This window comes from Lampris incognitus, chromosome 11 (genome assembly GCF_029633865.1).
Source record: "Lampris incognitus isolate fLamInc1 chromosome 11, fLamInc1.hap2, whole genome shotgun sequence".
Lineage (NCBI taxonomy): Eukaryota > Metazoa > Chordata > Actinopteri > Lampriformes > Lampridae > Lampris > Lampris incognitus.
Window position 1 is genome coordinate 34,962,146 of NC_079221.1, and position 19,097 is coordinate 34,981,242.

The 19,097-nt window shown below is 47.2% G+C and overlaps 1 protein-coding gene across 1 annotated transcript in view; it reads right to left on the reverse strand.

Annotated features, from left to right (window-relative positions):
* Positions 1 to 19,097, reverse strand: part of sema5ba (sema domain, seven thrombospondin repeats (type 1 and type 1-like), transmembrane domain (TM) and short cytoplasmic domain, (semaphorin) 5Ba) — a 180,032-nt gene that overhangs the window by 13,870 nt on the left and 147,065 nt on the right. The window contains exons 13-18 of the mRNA XM_056290159.1: positions 8,887 to 9,004; positions 8,109 to 8,293; positions 6,185 to 6,328; positions 3,964 to 4,111; positions 3,078 to 3,303; positions 1,355 to 1,567 (exon numbers count right to left, since the gene is read on the reverse strand). Of these exons, the coding sequence (XP_056146134.1) occupies positions 1,355 to 1,567; positions 3,078 to 3,303; positions 3,964 to 4,111; positions 6,185 to 6,328; positions 8,109 to 8,293; positions 8,887 to 9,004 (1,034 nt within the window). The remainder of the gene's footprint in view (positions 1 to 1,354; positions 1,568 to 3,077; positions 3,304 to 3,963; positions 4,112 to 6,184; positions 6,329 to 8,108; positions 8,294 to 8,886; positions 9,005 to 19,097) is intronic.

The following is a 19,097-nucleotide window of genomic DNA, read 5'->3' on the forward strand; positions in this document are numbered from 1 at the left end:
AGATTTATTAACATGCCATAACTCAAAAGGCTATCACAGAAGAAGAGGAACTATGTTCAAAGACAAGCAATGGTGCGAGGCTACCGTCTGTGGGATTATAACTGAACACCTCTAAGTCAGAATCCCCCCCCCCCCCCAGATGTCGACGATGCCGTGCTGCCGTGGCCTTCAGTTGGACCGGGATAGCCGGCTTTGGTCGGTGAGCAGGGCCATTTGTGACGGGGCTGGGGTGCGGCCGGACGGCGGTCGCCCCTCTTGCGACTCACAACGCATGTTTGTGGAGAACTGGGTGCTAAAGCACGTGTAGACGACCTGAAGCAACATTTCTGTGATCTTACACGTGCCCTAAGACGGTGCCCGTATTTCCTCGGAGGTTTCGTGCTCGGCAGCAGACAAAAATGCATAGTGAAAGCAAGGCCTCTGCTGAACTGATCTGATCAGCGATTGCCCATAGCCATCACAGTGCAACCAAAATGAATTTAATGTTTAATGTGAATATGTTAAATACAAAAGTTTCCTGGTGCTTTTTTAATGAGCGTGGCCTATAAGCCTGTAAGTGCAGTAGCCTGTAGCTAATGTAGGACTAGTCTCACTGCTTTCTGAGGAGCTAAAAACAGCTAGCTGACTAAAGACGGCCTACCGTAGCTGCTGATGCTGATCTGCTGGTGGGGCCAGAGAAAATAGCATGGACAAGCTGAACTACAGAACCAAACTACATTGAGCTGCTTGACAACATGCCTTGAGCATACAAAACCATCAAGTGCAACATGTCATTGAAAATTCATTTCCTGCATTCACACTTGGACATCTTCCCTGCTGATTATGGTGCCGTCAGTGATGAACATGGTGAAAGGTTTCACCAGGACATTGCGACCATCAGGGCAACAGGAATCCATCAGTGCTGGCCGACTATTGTTGGACACTGACACAAGAGGCACCAGGTACTGAGTACAAACAAAAATCAGCTGCACAACATTTTAAGCTCAGTTGAGCTAACACAATGTGTTAGCATCATTATCCTATTAAACATGTTAAATTCAATAAAAGTTATTTTAATGTTTCTCCAAATTCCTACGTAATACAGCAAATCTGAATTTATTTTCGTGTTCGGCTTGACATACTTTGTCTATCATAATCTCTAAATTTTTTTCAGGGAGCAAAACGTTTGAAAAAAAATTTGTTGTCCAGTGTAATCGGTAGCCAATGGAAGTAACACACACACACACACACACACACACACACACACACACACACACACACACACACACACACACACACACACACTTCTTCTCTCCATGTGTATAGATATGTATGCATTCTTCAACAGCGAAGTGTGTGTCTGTGCATGACGTACCGGGACAGGCCTGCACGTTGCAGTCCTGGTACTCCACGGGTGAACCACGGCAGGCGGTGGGGGCGCTCTTTCCCTCGGGGCTGGCGCATGTTCGTCGGCGGGTGCGGTAGCCCTTGGCACAGCTCTGAGAGCAGGTAGACCAGGTTTCCCATGACGACCAGCCGACACCTGCCACCCTCACCATAGGCATTTTCAGCAGGTCCTCAACCAGGGCTACAACAAAGAGCAGGGTCAGAAAGCCAGGTCACGTCAAATGTATTAATATAGCCTTAAACCAAAGTTAAATCTCAGAGGGCTTTACCGTCATAATTCATCTAACAACAGCTGTAAATAGGATGAAAGACTATGTACGATGGGAAACTGGGTTCAGGAAAAAAAAATGGGAGAAACCTCCGGAAGAGGAGGGATTCCTCTTCGAGGATGGCTAGGTCTGCAACAGGTACAGAGTGGGAAGAGTAGACAAGCAGTCTCCAACAACTTTTAGACACACCGATGTGCATTCTTTAAAGAAAGATTAAGAGTTTGAGGTACCGATTAAAGGTTAACAAAAAAGGGGGCATCTGGGTAGCGTAGCGGTCCATTCCATTGCCTACCAACATGGGGATTGCTGGTTCGAATCCCCGTGTTGCCACCGGCTTGGTAAGGCGTCCCTACAAACACAATTGGCCATGTCTGTGGGTGGGAGGCCGGATGTGGGTATGTGTCCTGGTCGCCGCACTAGCGCCTCCTCAGGTCGGTCGGGGCGCCTGTTCGGGGGGGACTGGGGGGAATAGCGTGATCCTCCCACGCACTACGTCCCCCTGGTGAAACTCCTCACTGTCAGGTGAAAAGAAGCTGCTGGCGACTCCACATGTATCGGAGGAGGTATGTGGTAGTCTGCAGCCCTCCCTGGCTTGGCAGAGGGGGGTGGAGCAGTGACCGGAACGGCTCGGAAAATAGGGTAATTGGCCAAGTACAATTGGGGAAGAAAAGGGGGAAAAATCCCCCCCCCCCCCAAAAAAAAGGTTAACAAAAAAGCACATGAGATGGTTTAACATCTCATGCTGCTCAATCCGCATGAGTCTGGTGATGTGACCCTGCAAGCACAGCCTCCTCCTCACTCTCAGACCTCTCATCTCTCTCTCTCTCTCTCCCTTTCTCTCTCTCTCTCTTTATCCTTCTCTTTCTCTCTCTCTCTCTCTCTAGCTTGCCCTGTCTGACACATACTCTTAACAGTTCCCGGACGGTGGTATCTCATCAGATTTTCAGTGGTTGCAGACCCACCCAGGTGGCAGACAGGGGTCAACAGGTAATTGATTCAGGAGGGTGGGTGGGTGGGGATGCATGGAAAAGCCACTAGCGAATAGCATTGGACTGTGACCCTGAATAGCCTTCTTTTTCCCTCTCCCTCCCCCTCTGTCACTTTTTCTGTCTCTCACATACACACACACACGCACAGTGCCTGTGGAGGGTGCTGGACTGTGACCTGTCGCTAACAGCATGTTGGGGAGCTAACGGGTCCAGCACAAGATGGCAGGTCATGCGAGGGGAGCTTTTTCCCTCTGTGTTTATACAGCTGTGTAAGAAGGTGTCTACATGTCTGTATATGCATGTGGGTAGTGTGTGGGTGTAGACTTTTAATAAGCATTTTTTCCCCAGTGGGAATCTAACTATTGTAGTTATAATCAAGACATCGATACCTTTCGACAGAAAATCAGTCTATCGCATCGGCCGGTTAACTTACTGTCGGTTTCACACAGTGCCGTGCCATCATTCGGGCAGAAGCGAGTCTCCACCTTCCTCCGTCCGATTTGCAGCTCGTGTGGGTCGGCCAGGTGGGCGCGGCACATGTACCGAATCCTCTGTTCTTGGCGGGCGCCACCCTGCGTCACATTGACGGGCATCCAGGGGGTCCAGGGGGTGTTCCTCTTCACCTCTGGACACGCCTCCAGGTTACAGGCCTTGTACTCCTGAGGTAGGGGAGGTTTGGTTTTTTTTTAGAGCACGCCATCATGAGAACTAGCCTCCATTTTTCAGATACCAAAGAGGGGAGATGTGACATTTTCCTTTGACGTAAGCTTATCCTTTGACATTTAGACATTCTTAATGCTTTCGTAAATCGCTGGACACGCACATGCCTGCCCCGGTTGAGCTATCGGGGGTCATGGGAGGATATAAAACCTGCGACCCTGCTTATCGCTGCTGTCATCGCAGGTTCACCTTAACAGGCATGATACCTGCAGCTTATTGGAGAGTCCTCTCTTTGGCCCCGGCGCAGCGGAAATCAACATGTGTAGACATTAATAACTACTGACATAGTAGCTACACGGACAGTTGGTCTTGCTGCACTAAGAGGGATGTTTCTTTAGCGGACATTAATTACAATTACCCGTTACACTAATTAAACATCTGCTCTTAAGAGGGAATGACAGCATTTCAATGGTTTTAAAGGCTCATCAGTCAGGCGAAGGATGAGGCAAGACTTTGTAAGACTCATTTCCTAATTACCACCAGGGTCTCTGGAATGCACGCAGTGTGTGTGTGTGTGTGTGTGTGTGTGTGTGTGTGTGTGTGTGTGTGTGTGTGTGTGTGTGTGTGTGTGTGTGTGTGTGTGTGTTTGTGTTTCTTACCAATGCACATCCCGGGCAGCTGTTGCCGTTTTCACAGGTGCGTACCCTGGAGTGGACCCCCCCACCGCATTCTGTGCTGCACTTTGTCCACGAGCCCCAAGGAGACCAGAAGATGGGCTGGGGACAGGACACGCCCTCGTTGCAGAACCTAAGGAGGGCGAGGGGTAAGAAGGCTGATGGTAACGATGGGAAATAACCCACGGACTCGCACAAGAGATCGCTCTATGGTATCATCATTGCTACCATGTGGAATATGACTATAAAGGCATTTCACACATGCATAGTGTATCAGAAAATAGCATAATAGTTTGTGCTCTTGTCAAACAGTCCAAAAAGATTAGGTCTTCCCCCCCCTGCTTTTTCTACCCAATTGTTCCCGCTTGATTACCCCACTCTTCCGAACTGTCCCGGTCGCTGCTCCACCCCCTCTGCTGATCCGTGGAGGGCTGCAGACTACCACATGCCTCCTCCGATACATGTGGAGTCGCCAGCCGCTTCTTTTCACCTGACAGTGCGGAGTTTCACCAGGGGGACATAGTGCATGGAAGAATCACGCTATTCCCCCCAGTTCTCCCTCCCCCCTCGAACAGGCGCCCCGACCGACCAGAGGAGGCGCTAATGCAGCGACCAGGACACATACCCACATCCGGCTTCCCACCCGCAGACGTGGCCAATTGGGGCGCCCAACCAAGCTGGAGATAACACGGGGATTCGAACTGGTGATCCCCGTGTTGGTAGGCAACGGACTAGACCGCTATGCTGCCCGGACGCCCTAAAAGATTAGGTCTTTAAACAGGTGGGTGAGCTGAATACATGTAAGATGAGATATATGTGTCCGCTCTAACCAGGAAGTCCCTAATTTTTCTGGGTCTGCGGTGACAAAACAAAGGTGGTTTTGTCACATATAACCCATCTCCAGTCTCTGGATGCCTTACCCGAATGACAGGTTTTTACCCCTTTCGCTCTTGTGCAGTATGTAAGTATTCATGTGAGCACACAAGTACTTTATGTAGTCATATCACATGCAAGCAGTATGATACAAGACAGTTCCTTACATGCAACTCTAGTAATATCATATATTTGATTTCCTGCAAATGTGGACTTCAATATATTGGCAAAACGACAAGGCAAGTAAAAACAAGGATTATTGAACACAAAAATGCAGTCGGGAGAGGGGATGAAAAGTCCTCCATTGCCCATCACTTCAAAGACGCCATCCACCCTGTTTCCTCTCTTGCTTTCTGTGTGATGCAGCAGGTCAACACAACACGCAGGGGAGGGGATATGCAACGACGTCTGTTACAGACCAAGTGCAAATGGATATTTTACCTTAAAACTCTTCACCCTGCAGGCCTTAATGAGATGCCATTGAATTGCTTTATCTAACACATTTATATCAATCACGTTTACATCAGCTATTTTGACACGGGTGATTTTTACAATACTATAAATCATTTTGTGCTAGTCACCTAACCTGGAGCCTGCCTCTTTTGAAGCATATTGACAATATATTATTCATTGTCATCGTATATGCTGTTAGTACCTTATTCCCCTGATGTGTTCTATACGTACCGAAATTGGATTCTATTCTGGCTATATTGTTATCTGTCACACCTTTTACATTAGATTTTATATCTGAGTTGTATATTGTATTTTCGTGGCCCTGTACCTTTAAGTGTCTGGGGATTGGGACCCCTGCCCCTATAAATAGGACTCGGGTGTGTGCCCTGCCCTCTTTATGGCAGATTGAAGAAGGTATTTTACTGAAACGTTTCTCTTTCTTTTCTTTTCTTTTCTTTTCTTTCTGTTCATTTCGCACCCCACACCTTTTTGGGTGGCCCTTGTGTTTGTACAGCACTGTGGACCATTAAACAGTTGAGATCCTCAGTGTGGACATTCCTGTCAGTGAGTGAGCATGTTTCTATAGCTCATCACACATGCATAGTGTGAAATCCTCCATCCGTCAGGTGGAGTTGAGCACTGGGATGAGCTAAGGCTGCCACCTGCCGTGGTCCGTACAAACTCACCTTCCTAGACAGCCCACTGTACAATAACCCTTCAGGAAACAACAGCCCTGGCTTCAGTCGTTAAAACTGTAAGGATTTTGCATGGGTGGACCCATTCAGAAGTGAATCCCAAAAAGTTAGGCTGCATCCTATGTTGAGTTTAAGTTTGTCAAAGTTAGTCATGTTTCTTTATCAGCGCGTCTCTGTCGTCCTACCTCTCGTCTCGGCTCGGCCCCACACACACACGGCCGCCATGTCTGGGCGAGGGGTTGTTGCAAGAACGCTGCCGCAGCTCGAAGCCCGTACCACACGTGGTGCTGCATTGTCCCCATGAAGACCAGGGGGTCCAGCCTCCATTTCTATGGCAACAGATACATACACAAATAAAAGAGGAAAAATATACACAATTATCCATTATCCATGTTTTAAGTGTGAGCAAAAAGAATTCTCCAGTGAAATGGGAAACTAAAAACAATAAAGTGTGATTGTATAGACAGGGTGCAAATAAACACAAGGTACTAGCAGCTCCACTCCTCTCATTTACTTGAGTGCTTCGCTCCTGGGTAGCACTCCAGATGTAATTGCCACCTCCTACTCAATTCAATTTAAACACCTGGGATTTAGATGTGATTTAGTAATCCAGTGTGATGAAGGTGCACAGGCTCTGCTCTCAGCAACTCTGATCGGCCTGATCCCCGACACATGCGGGGAGGCATAAAGGCCTCACAAGGAGAACACGGATGTCATCTACATCCTTTCATCACATTCCTAATGCCCTTGATCCTCCTTTAGTCCCTTACAAACTGTGACCTCACAGTCCCTTACAAACTGTGACCTCACACGAGTGTTTCAAAGTCATTACTGCCACATAACAGAAGCTGATCATGGATCAGACTAGCTAGCCATAAATGCCTGCTAAACATTAGCTTTTCTGCATTGGGAGGGTTTAATTCGTCATAAGGATGGCTATGCTGATGTAGGACCGACTCACCTTAGTTTGCACCATCTTTTTGGTTTTGAAACACAATTGATAGACATTTTTAAGATAGTATTATCATAGCTAGCATTAGGTTCATTTTAGTTACATGAACATGTTGCCTTTTCAGCAAGCATCTTGTCATATCATTGATATTCTGTTTAGCCGTTGTTGGCTTTTTTTTCTTTTATCTATTTTCCTAAATACACTATCATTAGGCCCGTGACTTGACAGATGATCATAGGGCTCTTTACTGTGTAAACTTTAGATCATTTCTCTCTTCTGTACAATCTTGAGTTCATTGAGTCAGTTCATCTGGACACAACATTTATTGAGCGAAACATTTCATCACTCATCTCAGTGACCTCTTCAATCTCAGCTGATAGCAGATATCCCACCCTTATAAACAATACAGTGGCATAACGACCGAAACTAACGATTAGTGTCATATGCAAATTGCCGTGACTATTAACTACAGTTACAATAGCAATGTGTACTATTCACAGAGGATTGGGGAAAAGTTGTGATCACAGCATTGTAAGATGGTGACAGATGTACTCTTAACCCCCCCCCCCCTCAGGGATGGTCGTTCCCTCTTCACATAGATGGCCTCTTTGACTCCTTGTTCAAACCAGCGTTCCTCCCTATCAAGGATGTGCACATCCTCATCCTTGAAAGAGTGGCCACTCTTTCAAGGATGTAGATGGGTGTAGACTGTGGAGTCCTGGCCTGACACGTTGGCTCTCCTGTGTTGTGTCATCCTCTTGTCCAGCGTCCGTTTAGTTTCCCCAATGTACAAGTCACGGCAATCCTCCTGGCATTTAACAGCGTACACTATATTGCCCTGTTTGTGCAACTGTTGTTTGCAACTATCCCCCAATCCTCTGTGAATAGTACACATGGCCATTGTAACTCTAGTTAATGGTCACAGTAATTTGCATATGAAACTGGTTGTTGTTTTTGGTCGTTATGCCACTGTATTGTTTATAAGGTTGGGGATACCTGCAGTCAGCGGAGACTGAAGAGGTCACTTAGATGAGTGATGAAACGTTTCTCCCACTAAACGTTATGTCCAGATGAACTGGTTCAACTTTCTGGGATGTCCTCACCTGGATTACTGAGCATGCATCAAGACATTTTGACCAAGTTTAGTTTCGCCATACCTGGAGCAGTTGGAGACTTCGATGGTGGGGCCCTCGCAGGTTTTCCCTCCACAGCGGGGAGCAGGGCTGTCGCAGGCCCTGGAGCGACACAGACACGAGCTGACGCCATCAGCGCTGTCGTCGTTGTTGCAGGGCTGCCACGGTGCCCAGGGCCCAAAGCCACCGTTGGTCGTCTGGTTGCGCAGCTGGAAACCACGCGTCCGAGTCAGCACAATGTGACGATGTGAAGTGCAAACCCATAAAACTCGAGCTGTTTAACCTCCTTCACCAAACATACATTATTAAGCTTTTCTTCTTTCATTTATCACAGGACGTTTTACTGCTAAGGGGACCTTTTCCTTTTTAAAATGGGGGAAGAGAATTTTCAGAGGGTTAAAGGACGATTTGGAGTAGAGTTTTACCCTGAGGACACGCAAAAGCAATTCACACCTCTCATTTCCAATTTACATTTTTCACTCCAGATCCACTTCCGTTTCCTCCAAAATTAAGTTCAACTCAGTTCATTTCAGTTCAGTTCATTGTGATTCAATTCAATTCAATTCAGTTCAATGTATTTCAGTCCAGTTCAACCCGATTCAATTCGATTCAGTCAACTTCTCTACAAGTCGTTAAAAGTCATTAATCATGGTTCATGCCGACAAATTTGACAAGCAACAGATCACGAGGACATGTAAGGGATAAAATACCCCAGGAGGGGCAATGTCAGTGCGTGAGCCATCCTCTGAGCACCCAGCTCCACCGGTTGCACTGGTGCAAATGACAGCCGGCCATCACTTACCGGACACACGGTGATGTTCTGGCTCCACTGGCTCATGTTGGAGCTGTCCTCCAACGTGGTGCAGCGGTGCTGCTTCCAGTCCCAGCCGCAGTAGGGATCCCTGGCCTCCAGACACATCCTGCAAAGGGCAGGAAAGGGGAGGGTGAGCAGAGATAACTTGAAACCACTGTACCGTTATTCAATATGACACCACACGGGGATATCACACCAACTTCCACCATGAAAGACTGTCTCTGCAACAAGGTGTGAACATAACTCAACTTTCAAATACACTACTCGTCTTACTTCCTTTCTCTCTCCCTTTCTCTCTCTCTCCCTCTCTCTCGCTACCTTGGTCCTTTCACAGGCAACCCCATACATTTTACAAGCAAACAGGGATTAAATAATTGTAAGCTCCCCATAAAGCAGAGGCTTAATATAGGGTAATTAAATCTAAAGCTGTTAATGAGTGCCGCCAGAGCTTGATCTGGATGCCTCTGGAATGGCGGATAAAGATATCAACCGAGTGACCTGTCTCTGAATGGCTCCTCTTCAGTTCATCTTCCATCTCAGCCTCCTTCACACCCTCTCCCTTCACTGTGCCCCTCTGTTTGTTTTCTCGTCCTTCGGTCCTTCTCTCCTTACCCCCCTCTCCTCTCTCCAAATCCACTTCTATCCTCTCCTTCATCCTTGCCTCCCACCATTCCCATCTTCCTCTCCTCTTCACTTTCCATTCAGCGGAGAGGAGGAGGAGACGTGTTTTGTTTTCCCCTGGCACAAACGCCTATGGTTTATTTGAGGAGCCCCGTAGTGTTTTTAGCCTGGAGATTAAGGAAACCACTGGTGTTGACACAGCACACACACAGGGCCAGGTCCGGCTCTCAACGGTGAACCCAAAGTATGCTGAGATCTAGTAAGAGGTGCTTAGCCAGCACATCAAATGTGATCCTCAAACAAAGAGGAGAGAAGATAAAAGTTAGAGAAAGAGAGCGAGAGGGAGCAGTAATTTTTCTTATGATCTCTTTATTTTATTTTTTTTATTTTCCCCATTTTTCTCCCCAGTTATAGCTGGCTAAATACCCCACTCTTCTGAGCTGTCCTGGTTGCTGCCCCACCCCCTCTGCCGATCCAGGGGAGGGCTGCAGACTACCACATGTCTCCTCCGATACATGTGGAGTCACCAGCCGACTCTTTTCACCTGACAGTGAGGAGTTTCACCAGGGGAGCACGTGGGAGGATCACGCTATTACCTCCAGTTCCCCCTCCTCCCTGAACAGGCGCCCCGACCAACCAGAGGAGGTGCCAGCACAGCGACCAGGACACATACCCACATCCGGCTTCCCACCCGCAGACACGGCCAATTGTGTCTGCAGGGATGCCTGACCAAGCCGGAGGTAACACAGGGACTCGAACCGGTGATCCCCGTTTTGGTAGACAGCGGAATAGACTGTCACGCTACCCAGACGCCCATTTTTCTTATGATCTCTAACACCATGGAGGTGCAGGCACCTTCTTAAAATGCAATCAAGCTCGAAATACTCAGTTAGCCTTCCCCCCAGTGCTTTTAATTAAGTGTCCTCTCTAACTACCGATAGGGATAAAACAAGAATCACAGCGAGGTCTGCTGCAAAGTCACAGTCCAGTGAACCTAATGGCCCTTTCAAAACCGTGTTCATTGGAGCACTTTGCAACTTTGGCTGTATTTGCGATACCAGATCGCCGACCTTGGTGAATGACTAGACAACTAGTGCAGTGCTGCCGACTCCTCATTCACATGTGGGTCACATAGACACATGTAAGCGCTCGCTCAAACAAGCAAGCACACTTGTAATACACACCAACACACTCACCGTCGACACTTCACCTCCTCACACACTATTAAAGAAACCAGTTGAGTGGAACAATTAAAGGCATAGGAGAATATTTAAAGGAGGAAACACCTAATGCCGCAGGAGAGGAATAAGTGGAGGAGATTTAGCACCAGGTAATCTGCACCAAGAGGCGGGCTGGGGGCCCTCTGGCCTCAGAGGGTCCCCAGATTTAGCTCTGTTTGCATTAATGAGAGTGGTGGAAACGTGGAGAAGCGCTGGCCAAAAGATGAAGGCCGTGGCTGGAGCCAGCCATCCTTGCCCTAAGCTCTTAAGACAGGGAGAATGCACGGGCTTTCAAAGAAATGCTGAACCGACAGTCTGATTGCAGCGCTGATGTGGATGGGGCTTTATAAGAGTGAAGTAGACACACACAGACGTAGAGCCAGGCTAAGTCCAAGTGGACGTATGCATGCAACCACACGCATACACACACCCCCAACACACACAAATACACACATGCAAACATGCAGATGTAAAAACACACACTCAAACACACACATAAACATACACTCTAACACAATAAAAACACGGGTACACTTGCCGACCTACACCCATTACAGAAAATTCACACCTTCTGGAATCCAGGTACGGAGCCTTACTGTAACAGAGGGGTTATTTATCTTCCCCCCCCCTTTTTTCCCCCCTCAAATACTGGTATTGCAGCGGGCCAGGCAGGCGAGGCCATTTAATAAGGGAGGATTTAGTAGTGCGAGGAAAAGGGAGAAAGAGCAAGCCAAGGCATTTAGCTACCATGCTGGCCTTTCTGCAACCGCATAAAACACCGGCCAAAACAATCTCCACGCACCCCCTGCTTCTGATGGCTCCCTGTTTTTTTTTTCCAAAGCAGCCCCGCTGTAAAAGTCAATTATCGAGGTGCAGATGGGGCTGTGTTGTATGGAGACGTACGATGGGAATCGAAAAGCCACGCTCCCTTAAAAGACAGTGTGTGTAGGACCGTCAGCGGCTGACCCTGAGTCCGCTGATAAGGAAAATGCCGCGGGGTGTGCACCGCTATGTTGTACGTGCAGCTTTGCATGTATGCACCTGCGTGAGTGTGCGCGCATGCATGGGTGTGTGCATCTGAGCGTGCATGTGTGTGTGAGCGAGAGAGAGAGACAGTCTTTAAATGCGAGGGGTTGGCTCGTGCACCCATGTAAGTGTGTTTCTCTGATAACACCCCGCTGTTTGTGGATGCGCCTCTGCGTATGAAATAACACGCACAGCAGAGCGAGGAAGAGAGAGAGAGAGTGACAGATGGTAAGAAACAGGCGACGGTTCTGACAACTCACTGTGGCACCAGACAATATTTAATTCAGCTCAGCCTGTGCCTGGTGGCACACCAAATGAAAACAGAGAACCCATCAAACACGGGCCAGTTAAATTTTAAACAAGAGAGCAGCGGCAAGACCCACAAGCCAATAAAACGGTATGTCTGGATGATCAGATTTGGAAAATAAATCTGCCTGGTCCTCACCATGGAGGTGTAACGGCATTTTTATGGGACTGTAAATGCTCTAAAAAACATTGTCTCCTTTCATTGCACACCCTTTAGCGGTAGATATAAACATAATAGTTCACTTCGCCTTAAACGGCACATCATCAGCTTGTAATTGCATATACGACCACTCAGTGTGATAAATTATGCACTGAAATCATTATTCCTCGCGGGTACATTACACCCCGGGAACATGATAGCAGCAGCTGTCTGAGAGGTTTGACACGGCTAAACGGATGTCTGCGTAGGCCAGCCTCGTCCCGCGTCTCTCCGAGTGCTTCGTCACTTGGAGGGCTGTGGTCCGGAGACCACCGGTGGCAGGCTGGCTGGTGTCCTGTCTTCCCAGAGGACAAAACCAATCCCCGCGGCTCTTCTCCCGCTGTGCCGGCCATCTAGGAAGGCGGCTCATGTCCGACTGAAACACAGGTAACACTTGCCAGTGTCCCATGCAGACAGGTCCAATTAACCCCGGCTGAAGCAAAGCTGATAACTGGGTCTGAAAAAATTCACACACACCGAGCAACAGCGGTCCAGAAAAACTGCTTCCAGTACGTATGATACTAGCCAAAATGGTGTCAGTGTTGGTGTGTAAACTGCATGGTCACCAGAAAACAGAGTCGGGGGGGGCGGGGTTATAAGATGGCCAGATATCGAGAAAGAAGGAGTGGTGTGGCGGTCTATTCCATTGCCTACCAACACAGGGATTAGCGGTTCGAATCCCGGTGTTACCTCCGGCTTGGTCGGCATCCCTACAGACACAATTGGCCGTGTCTGTGGGTGGGAAGCCGGATGTGGGTCTGTGTCCTGATCGCTGCACTAACGCCCCCTCTGGTCAGTCGGAGCGCCTGTTCAGAGGTGAGGGGGAACTGGGGGGGATAGCGTGATCCTCCCATGCGCTACGAAACCCCTCACTGTCAGGTGAAAAGAAGCGGCTGGCGACTCCACATGTGTCGGAGGAGGCATGTGGTAGTCTGCAGCACTCCCCGGCTCGGCAGAGGGGGTGGAGCAGCGACTGGGACAGCTCGGAAGAGTGGGGTAATTGGCCGGATACATTGGGGAGAAACGGAGAACCCCCCCCCCCCAAAAAAAAGACATCGAGAAAGAGAAGGAAGCAGAAAAACACCAAGATATGAAGACAGGATAAGAAGATAGATGGCAGGAAGACGTTGGGAAAGGAGATGGGAGAGGTAATGATATAATACTGAGATGGAGGGGCGCAGATGGGGACAGAGATAGCGTGAAACAAAAAGAAGAAAGGGAAGCGGCAGAGAGAAGTCAGCGGGAGCAGAATACACTGTCACCTTAGGGCTCATAGCCACTGTGTCTTTTTTGGGTTTTTTTTTTATTTTCATTTCCGCATAGAAGAGAACATATCAGTTTGACTTTATCCGCATCTGGGGATTGGAAGGGTGACACATCAGGTTAAGACATATTGCCTGTGCAAATCAAGACGGAAGGAAGCCCTGCATAAAAGTATAATAAAAGCAATACCATTGTACACCAGTAAAAAAAGTGCCTTTATTTTGTGAGTACTTATTTTGTCTACCCTCTTCCACTCTCTCTCTCTCTCTCTCTCTCTCTCTCTCTCTCTCTCTCTCTCTCTCTCTCTCTCTCTCTCTCTCTCTCTCTCTCTCTCTCTCTCTCTCTCTATCTCTCTCGCCCTTGGCTTGTGAGGTGTTACTGTGATTGGTCATACAGGCTTAGCGGCAGCGTGTTCTCGCAGCCTGCTAACCGGCTGGCAGCAATACCGCCCCGTAAATTGGGTTTGCTCTGGGAAGGGGCTGTAAGATCCTCTCACAGAAACGGGGTGAGAACGACACGGGAATCCAAACACGTTTTTTTAAGTGACCGCACGGGGAGCCTATTGGAAGCGTCCCTACACTGGAAGATGTACTGCAACACATTATCTATATTGTGCACGTGTACATCATGTATACACAAATGGGGAAACAAATGAACGCGAGAAGGAATTCACATCTGCATGAACATGTGCTTGCATGCATGCACGCACACACACACGTATAGCAGTTCATTCATCTAAAGCCCTCAGGAAAATTTTAACCAGTGCAATAAAATGTATTGTTCGCATGTGAGGAACTATTATATTATAGTCTGTGAGTTAATTGTTAATAACATATACACACAGACACACTCACACATATAGCTTTACAACCCTCAGGCACAAATACAATGATCACCAGCAGGACAATCTTAACTCGTGACGCCAAATATAATGTATGTAAAGCTGGACCTATTATCCTCAACGTTATCCGCCACCACCCCACCAACCTTTCTCACCTGCCTCCTTTTCTCAAAAATTTTTTTTCACATTTGTCCTCCTCATCCCGTAATTGTCCTTGTCCTCTTTCTCCTCCTCATCGCTTCCTCCACCAAAAGATCGGCGAGATGAAAAGAATAATCAAAGGAATTCTTCTTAATTTGGGAGAGTGTCTGAAATATTTCTTCCTTGTCTAATGTATTCTCTTTTTGATAGATGAGCGCAGCATCCAGAGAGGGTAGTGTGTGTGTACTGCAGAGGTTGTTGGCCGGTAGCAGAGGGTAAACACTGCGTCCTATGAGGCACACTACTGTTTTGAGTGATTACAGTCTCCCTACTTTCATTCTCAACTTGGCAACGAGGACCACCTCCCCTCCGTAAAAACGGCCTGATTGATGTAATGTTGCAGCTAAGTTAGCACATCGCTGCAGCCAGAATAAATCACTTAACTCACAGTGAGAAAGGGAGACTGAGAGAGAGAGAGACAGAGAGAGAGACAGAGAGGGATACTAATAGAAAGAGAGAGAGAGACACTGACAGAGACAGTGAGAGAAAGATTAATAGAAAGAGAGAGACGAATAGAGCGAGAGAGAGTGATGGAGACGGTAAGAGAGAGACTGATAGAGCCTAATAGAAAGAGACTAATAGAAAGAGAGAGGGATACTGGCAGAGAGAATTTTGAATTTTTAAAAAACTCTTTAATTTACATAAAACAAAAAACCAACAAAGACACATCCATTTCACAACATCAACACGAGCAACTCCTTCACATTAAGCCGTCTAAAAAGTCTTTTTTTTCCTTTTTTTTTTAAGAACAGTGGTCCAAGTCACATACTCCCAAAGGGTCAAAAGAAATATTATGCAAAAACAGAATGGAATACCAGTTGCCTCTCATTGACTGAACAAACTGCTTTACTGAAACACCACCATGAAATAAATTCATCCAAGTTGTTTATTTAGGTGAAGAAGCTGAAGTCCACTCGGGCTCTCGCCTTCACCCTTGCAATGAACAAAGGAAGTAAATCTTCCTCCGAACCATTATTAATCAGACTTTTCCTGCTCCTATAAATCGCAAACTTAGCTTGCCCCACTACAAAGTTTAACAGTTGCCACTTTTCCGCATCCTTCCTCTTGTACCCAGCGCCAGAGATAAAAACAGCTTCATTCCATCTTTCATCACAGTGTGAAAATATGATTTGTAGAGCTTCAAAGACCACCTGAAGTCTTTCACATTCCACCAAACAATGAAACATTGTCTCTGGCGACTGACAGACAGGACACTTAACAGAAACAGTTGGATTAATTTTAGAGATGAAACTATTGACTGCCAGTGCTCCCTGCAGGATCCTCCACTGCAAGTCACCTGACCTTTTGCTCAGCGGGGCTTTATACAGCACCCTCCACACTGGCTTACAGTCATCTGCCACTTTTAGTCTTGTTCTCCATATAGTGTCCTTTCTCTCATTCAGTATTTTCTTGTTCATGGCAACAACACAACATTTGTACAAGACCTTTCTATCTAACATATAAAGGTCCATTTTAGTAGCCAAATTTGGGACCGGCAAAGGTCTTGTTAGACCAGTCTGGTCCATTTGAAGGCCCAACTCGGGGAACGGATCTCCATTATCAGGAGCCTCGGTCCCAATGGCATAGTCATGCAGCATGTCCAGTTCCTCGCTGGTGAGTCTTCTAAGCCATGCATTCAGAATGTCTCTGGGGTGTCTGCTTGACCTCAAGCCCAGCAGTGAAGCCGTTGCCTGTGTCAAGAAGCATTGGACCTGCAGCATCCACAATGTGCTTCAACTTAACAGTTCCAGCTGAGCATAGCCTCCGGTTGAGACCTGGTTTGCTGTCATCCTGAACATCCAGTCTGGCCCCATGGATTAGGGGTTCTTCCAGAAGCCAAAACAGAGATGCTGTATGCTCTAGTCTGCACCACTTGAATAGAGTCCAAGCTTTAAACAATCCTTGATAGAAGGGTGACAGGTCATGCATGTTCTTAAAAACACAGTCTGTTAGAAACAAAGAAGCGCCTAGACCCAAACTCTGTACCTTCTTTAAAATAACACTCATGAGAGGTCTCCACAGCACATCATCAGTCCCTGTGAGGTAGCGCTGTATGATTTGTAGTCTAAAGGCTGCTACTCTGCTCTCCAGATGCACCAAACCCTGCCCTCCCACCTCTTTTGGTAGGTATAGTACATTCTGTGGTACCCAGTGCAGGTTATCCAAAAAAAGGTTAACAAAGATGGACTGTACTTTTTTCAGCAATCCAGCAGGGTGCTCCAGAACGGTTAGCTTGTGCCAGAGGGTGGAGGCTGCCAAGTTATTAACAACCAAAACCCTTCCCCTATAAGACATCTGTGGTAACATCCATCTCCACTTCTGTAATCTCCCCTCCACCTTTTCCACCACCCCCTCCCAGTTTTTCCAAACCGTCTGGTCATCACCCAGAAACACTCCTAGGTACTTGAACCCCCCCTTCCAATTTAGCCCCCCTGGCAGCTGAGGGAGACCTGCAGACCACTTTCCAGCCACTAAGGCTTTGCTTTTTGCCCAGTTTACCTTAGCAGCTGAAAGATTCCCAAACCTTTCCACAAGTTTCTCAATCAGATCAGCATCATCTTGACTTTTTATGACGATAACTATATCATCTGCATACACAGATAAGACAATTCTTGTGCCAAGATCAGGCAAACACAGACCACCAATAGAAGAGCGAAAATTGTGTAATAACGGTTCAATCGAAAGCGTATAGAGCAGCGTTTCTCAAACCTCTCCTGGAGGACCACTTGTCCTGCATGTTTTAGATCTCTCCCTGCTCCAACACAGCTGATTCAAATGATCAACTCGTTATGAGCTCCCGATGCTGCCCAATATCAAAACTGATCATTTAAATCAGCTGTGAGGTTTGAGAAACGCTGGTATAGAGCATGCCCAACAGTGAGCAGCCTTGTCTTATACCTCTACATGCTTTGAAAGGTTTACACAAAACACCATTAATTTTCAGTACACTCTCAATATCTTTGTACAAAACCTTAATCTTGGCAACAACTTCAGGGCTGAGGCCAAACCTTTCAAACACTTTCCAAAGGTATTGGTGCTCAACCCGGTCAAACGCCTTTTCCTGATCCAATGAAACCAGACCAGCATCAAAGCCCAATGGACCAGAGACTTCCAAAACATCCCGAATTAGTGACACATTGTCAACAATGGAACCTGCCCGGCACACAGTAGGTTTGGGTCTGATGGATGAGTTGGTCTATCACTTTCTTCAGTCTGTTGGACAGGACTCTGGAAAGCAGTTTGTAGTCTGCACACAGAAGAGAGACCGGACACCAGTTCTTGATATCTTGCAGGTCGCCTTTTTTTGGCAACAATGTCAGAACAGCTCTCCTGCAGCTCTGGGGCAAGAAGGACTCATTAAAACATTCAGTGAAGACCTCAATGATGTCGTCACACAGCTCAGACCAAAAAACTTTGTAGAATTCCGGCGGGAGTCCATCAATCCCAGGGGCCTCCCCCCCTGCATGCTCTGCAACGCTGTAGACAGCTTCTCTGCAGTCAGAGGACCCACCAACTCCTTGTTACTCTCCTCTGAGATTCTGGGCAGCCCACTGCAGAAGGAGTCAAATGCCTCTTCATTCTCGGTGTACTCACTGCTGTACAGAAGAGAGTAAAAATCCACAGCTCTCTTTTGGATCTCATTGGCCGTAGTCAGCATGTGTCCTGTTGTTGACTTTAGGGCGTGAATGAACCTGCTTTGTCCATTCTTCTTTTCCAGGCTGAAGAAAAACTTTGAGGGTGACTCCATCAGGACGGCACTCTGAAAACGAGACAGGACCAATGCCCCCTGTGCCTTAACACCCAGCAAGTCAGCCAGCAAGGCTTTTTTGGACTTTAGGTCTTCAACACAGCCCCAGTTTCCTTTGGACCCTGCAGAAGTCTGCAGCTTCACTATTTCAATCTCTAGATCCCTCATAGATTTAGTAATGTCACGAGAGACATTGAGAGTGTACTGTTGACAAAGCTGCTTGATCTGCACTTTCCCATAATCCCACCACTGTTTCAAAGACGTAAACTCCCCTTTCCTAGTTTTGAAAATATCCCAAAAAAATGTAAAGGTTTCTTTAAAGTGTGCATCTAGTAGCAGAGCAGTGTTAAAATGCCAATAAGCAGACTTTTGCTTTACTTTTGCAATACAAACATTGCATGTCACCATTGAGTGATCTGAAAAACCTACGGGCAATCCCACATTCTTTAAAAATACTGAAATTATGCCTAAAAGAATAGAAACGATCCAGCCATGCCATAGTAAGAGATTCTTCTCTACTATGAACCCAGGTGTACTGCCTGACATCCTCATGCATCGCTCTCCACACATCAACCAAACTATGAGTTACAATCAACTGCTTGATTGCACGTCTGGAGGCAGCATGAGGTTGAATATGATTTCTGTCCATGTTATCATTTTCTGTGCAGTTAAAATCCCCTCCCAGAAACAGAAACTCCTCAGGTCCACACTGATTCAAAACCGCACTGAGGTCGGGAAAAAAGTGAACTCTCCAAACCGGCGTTTAGCACACCG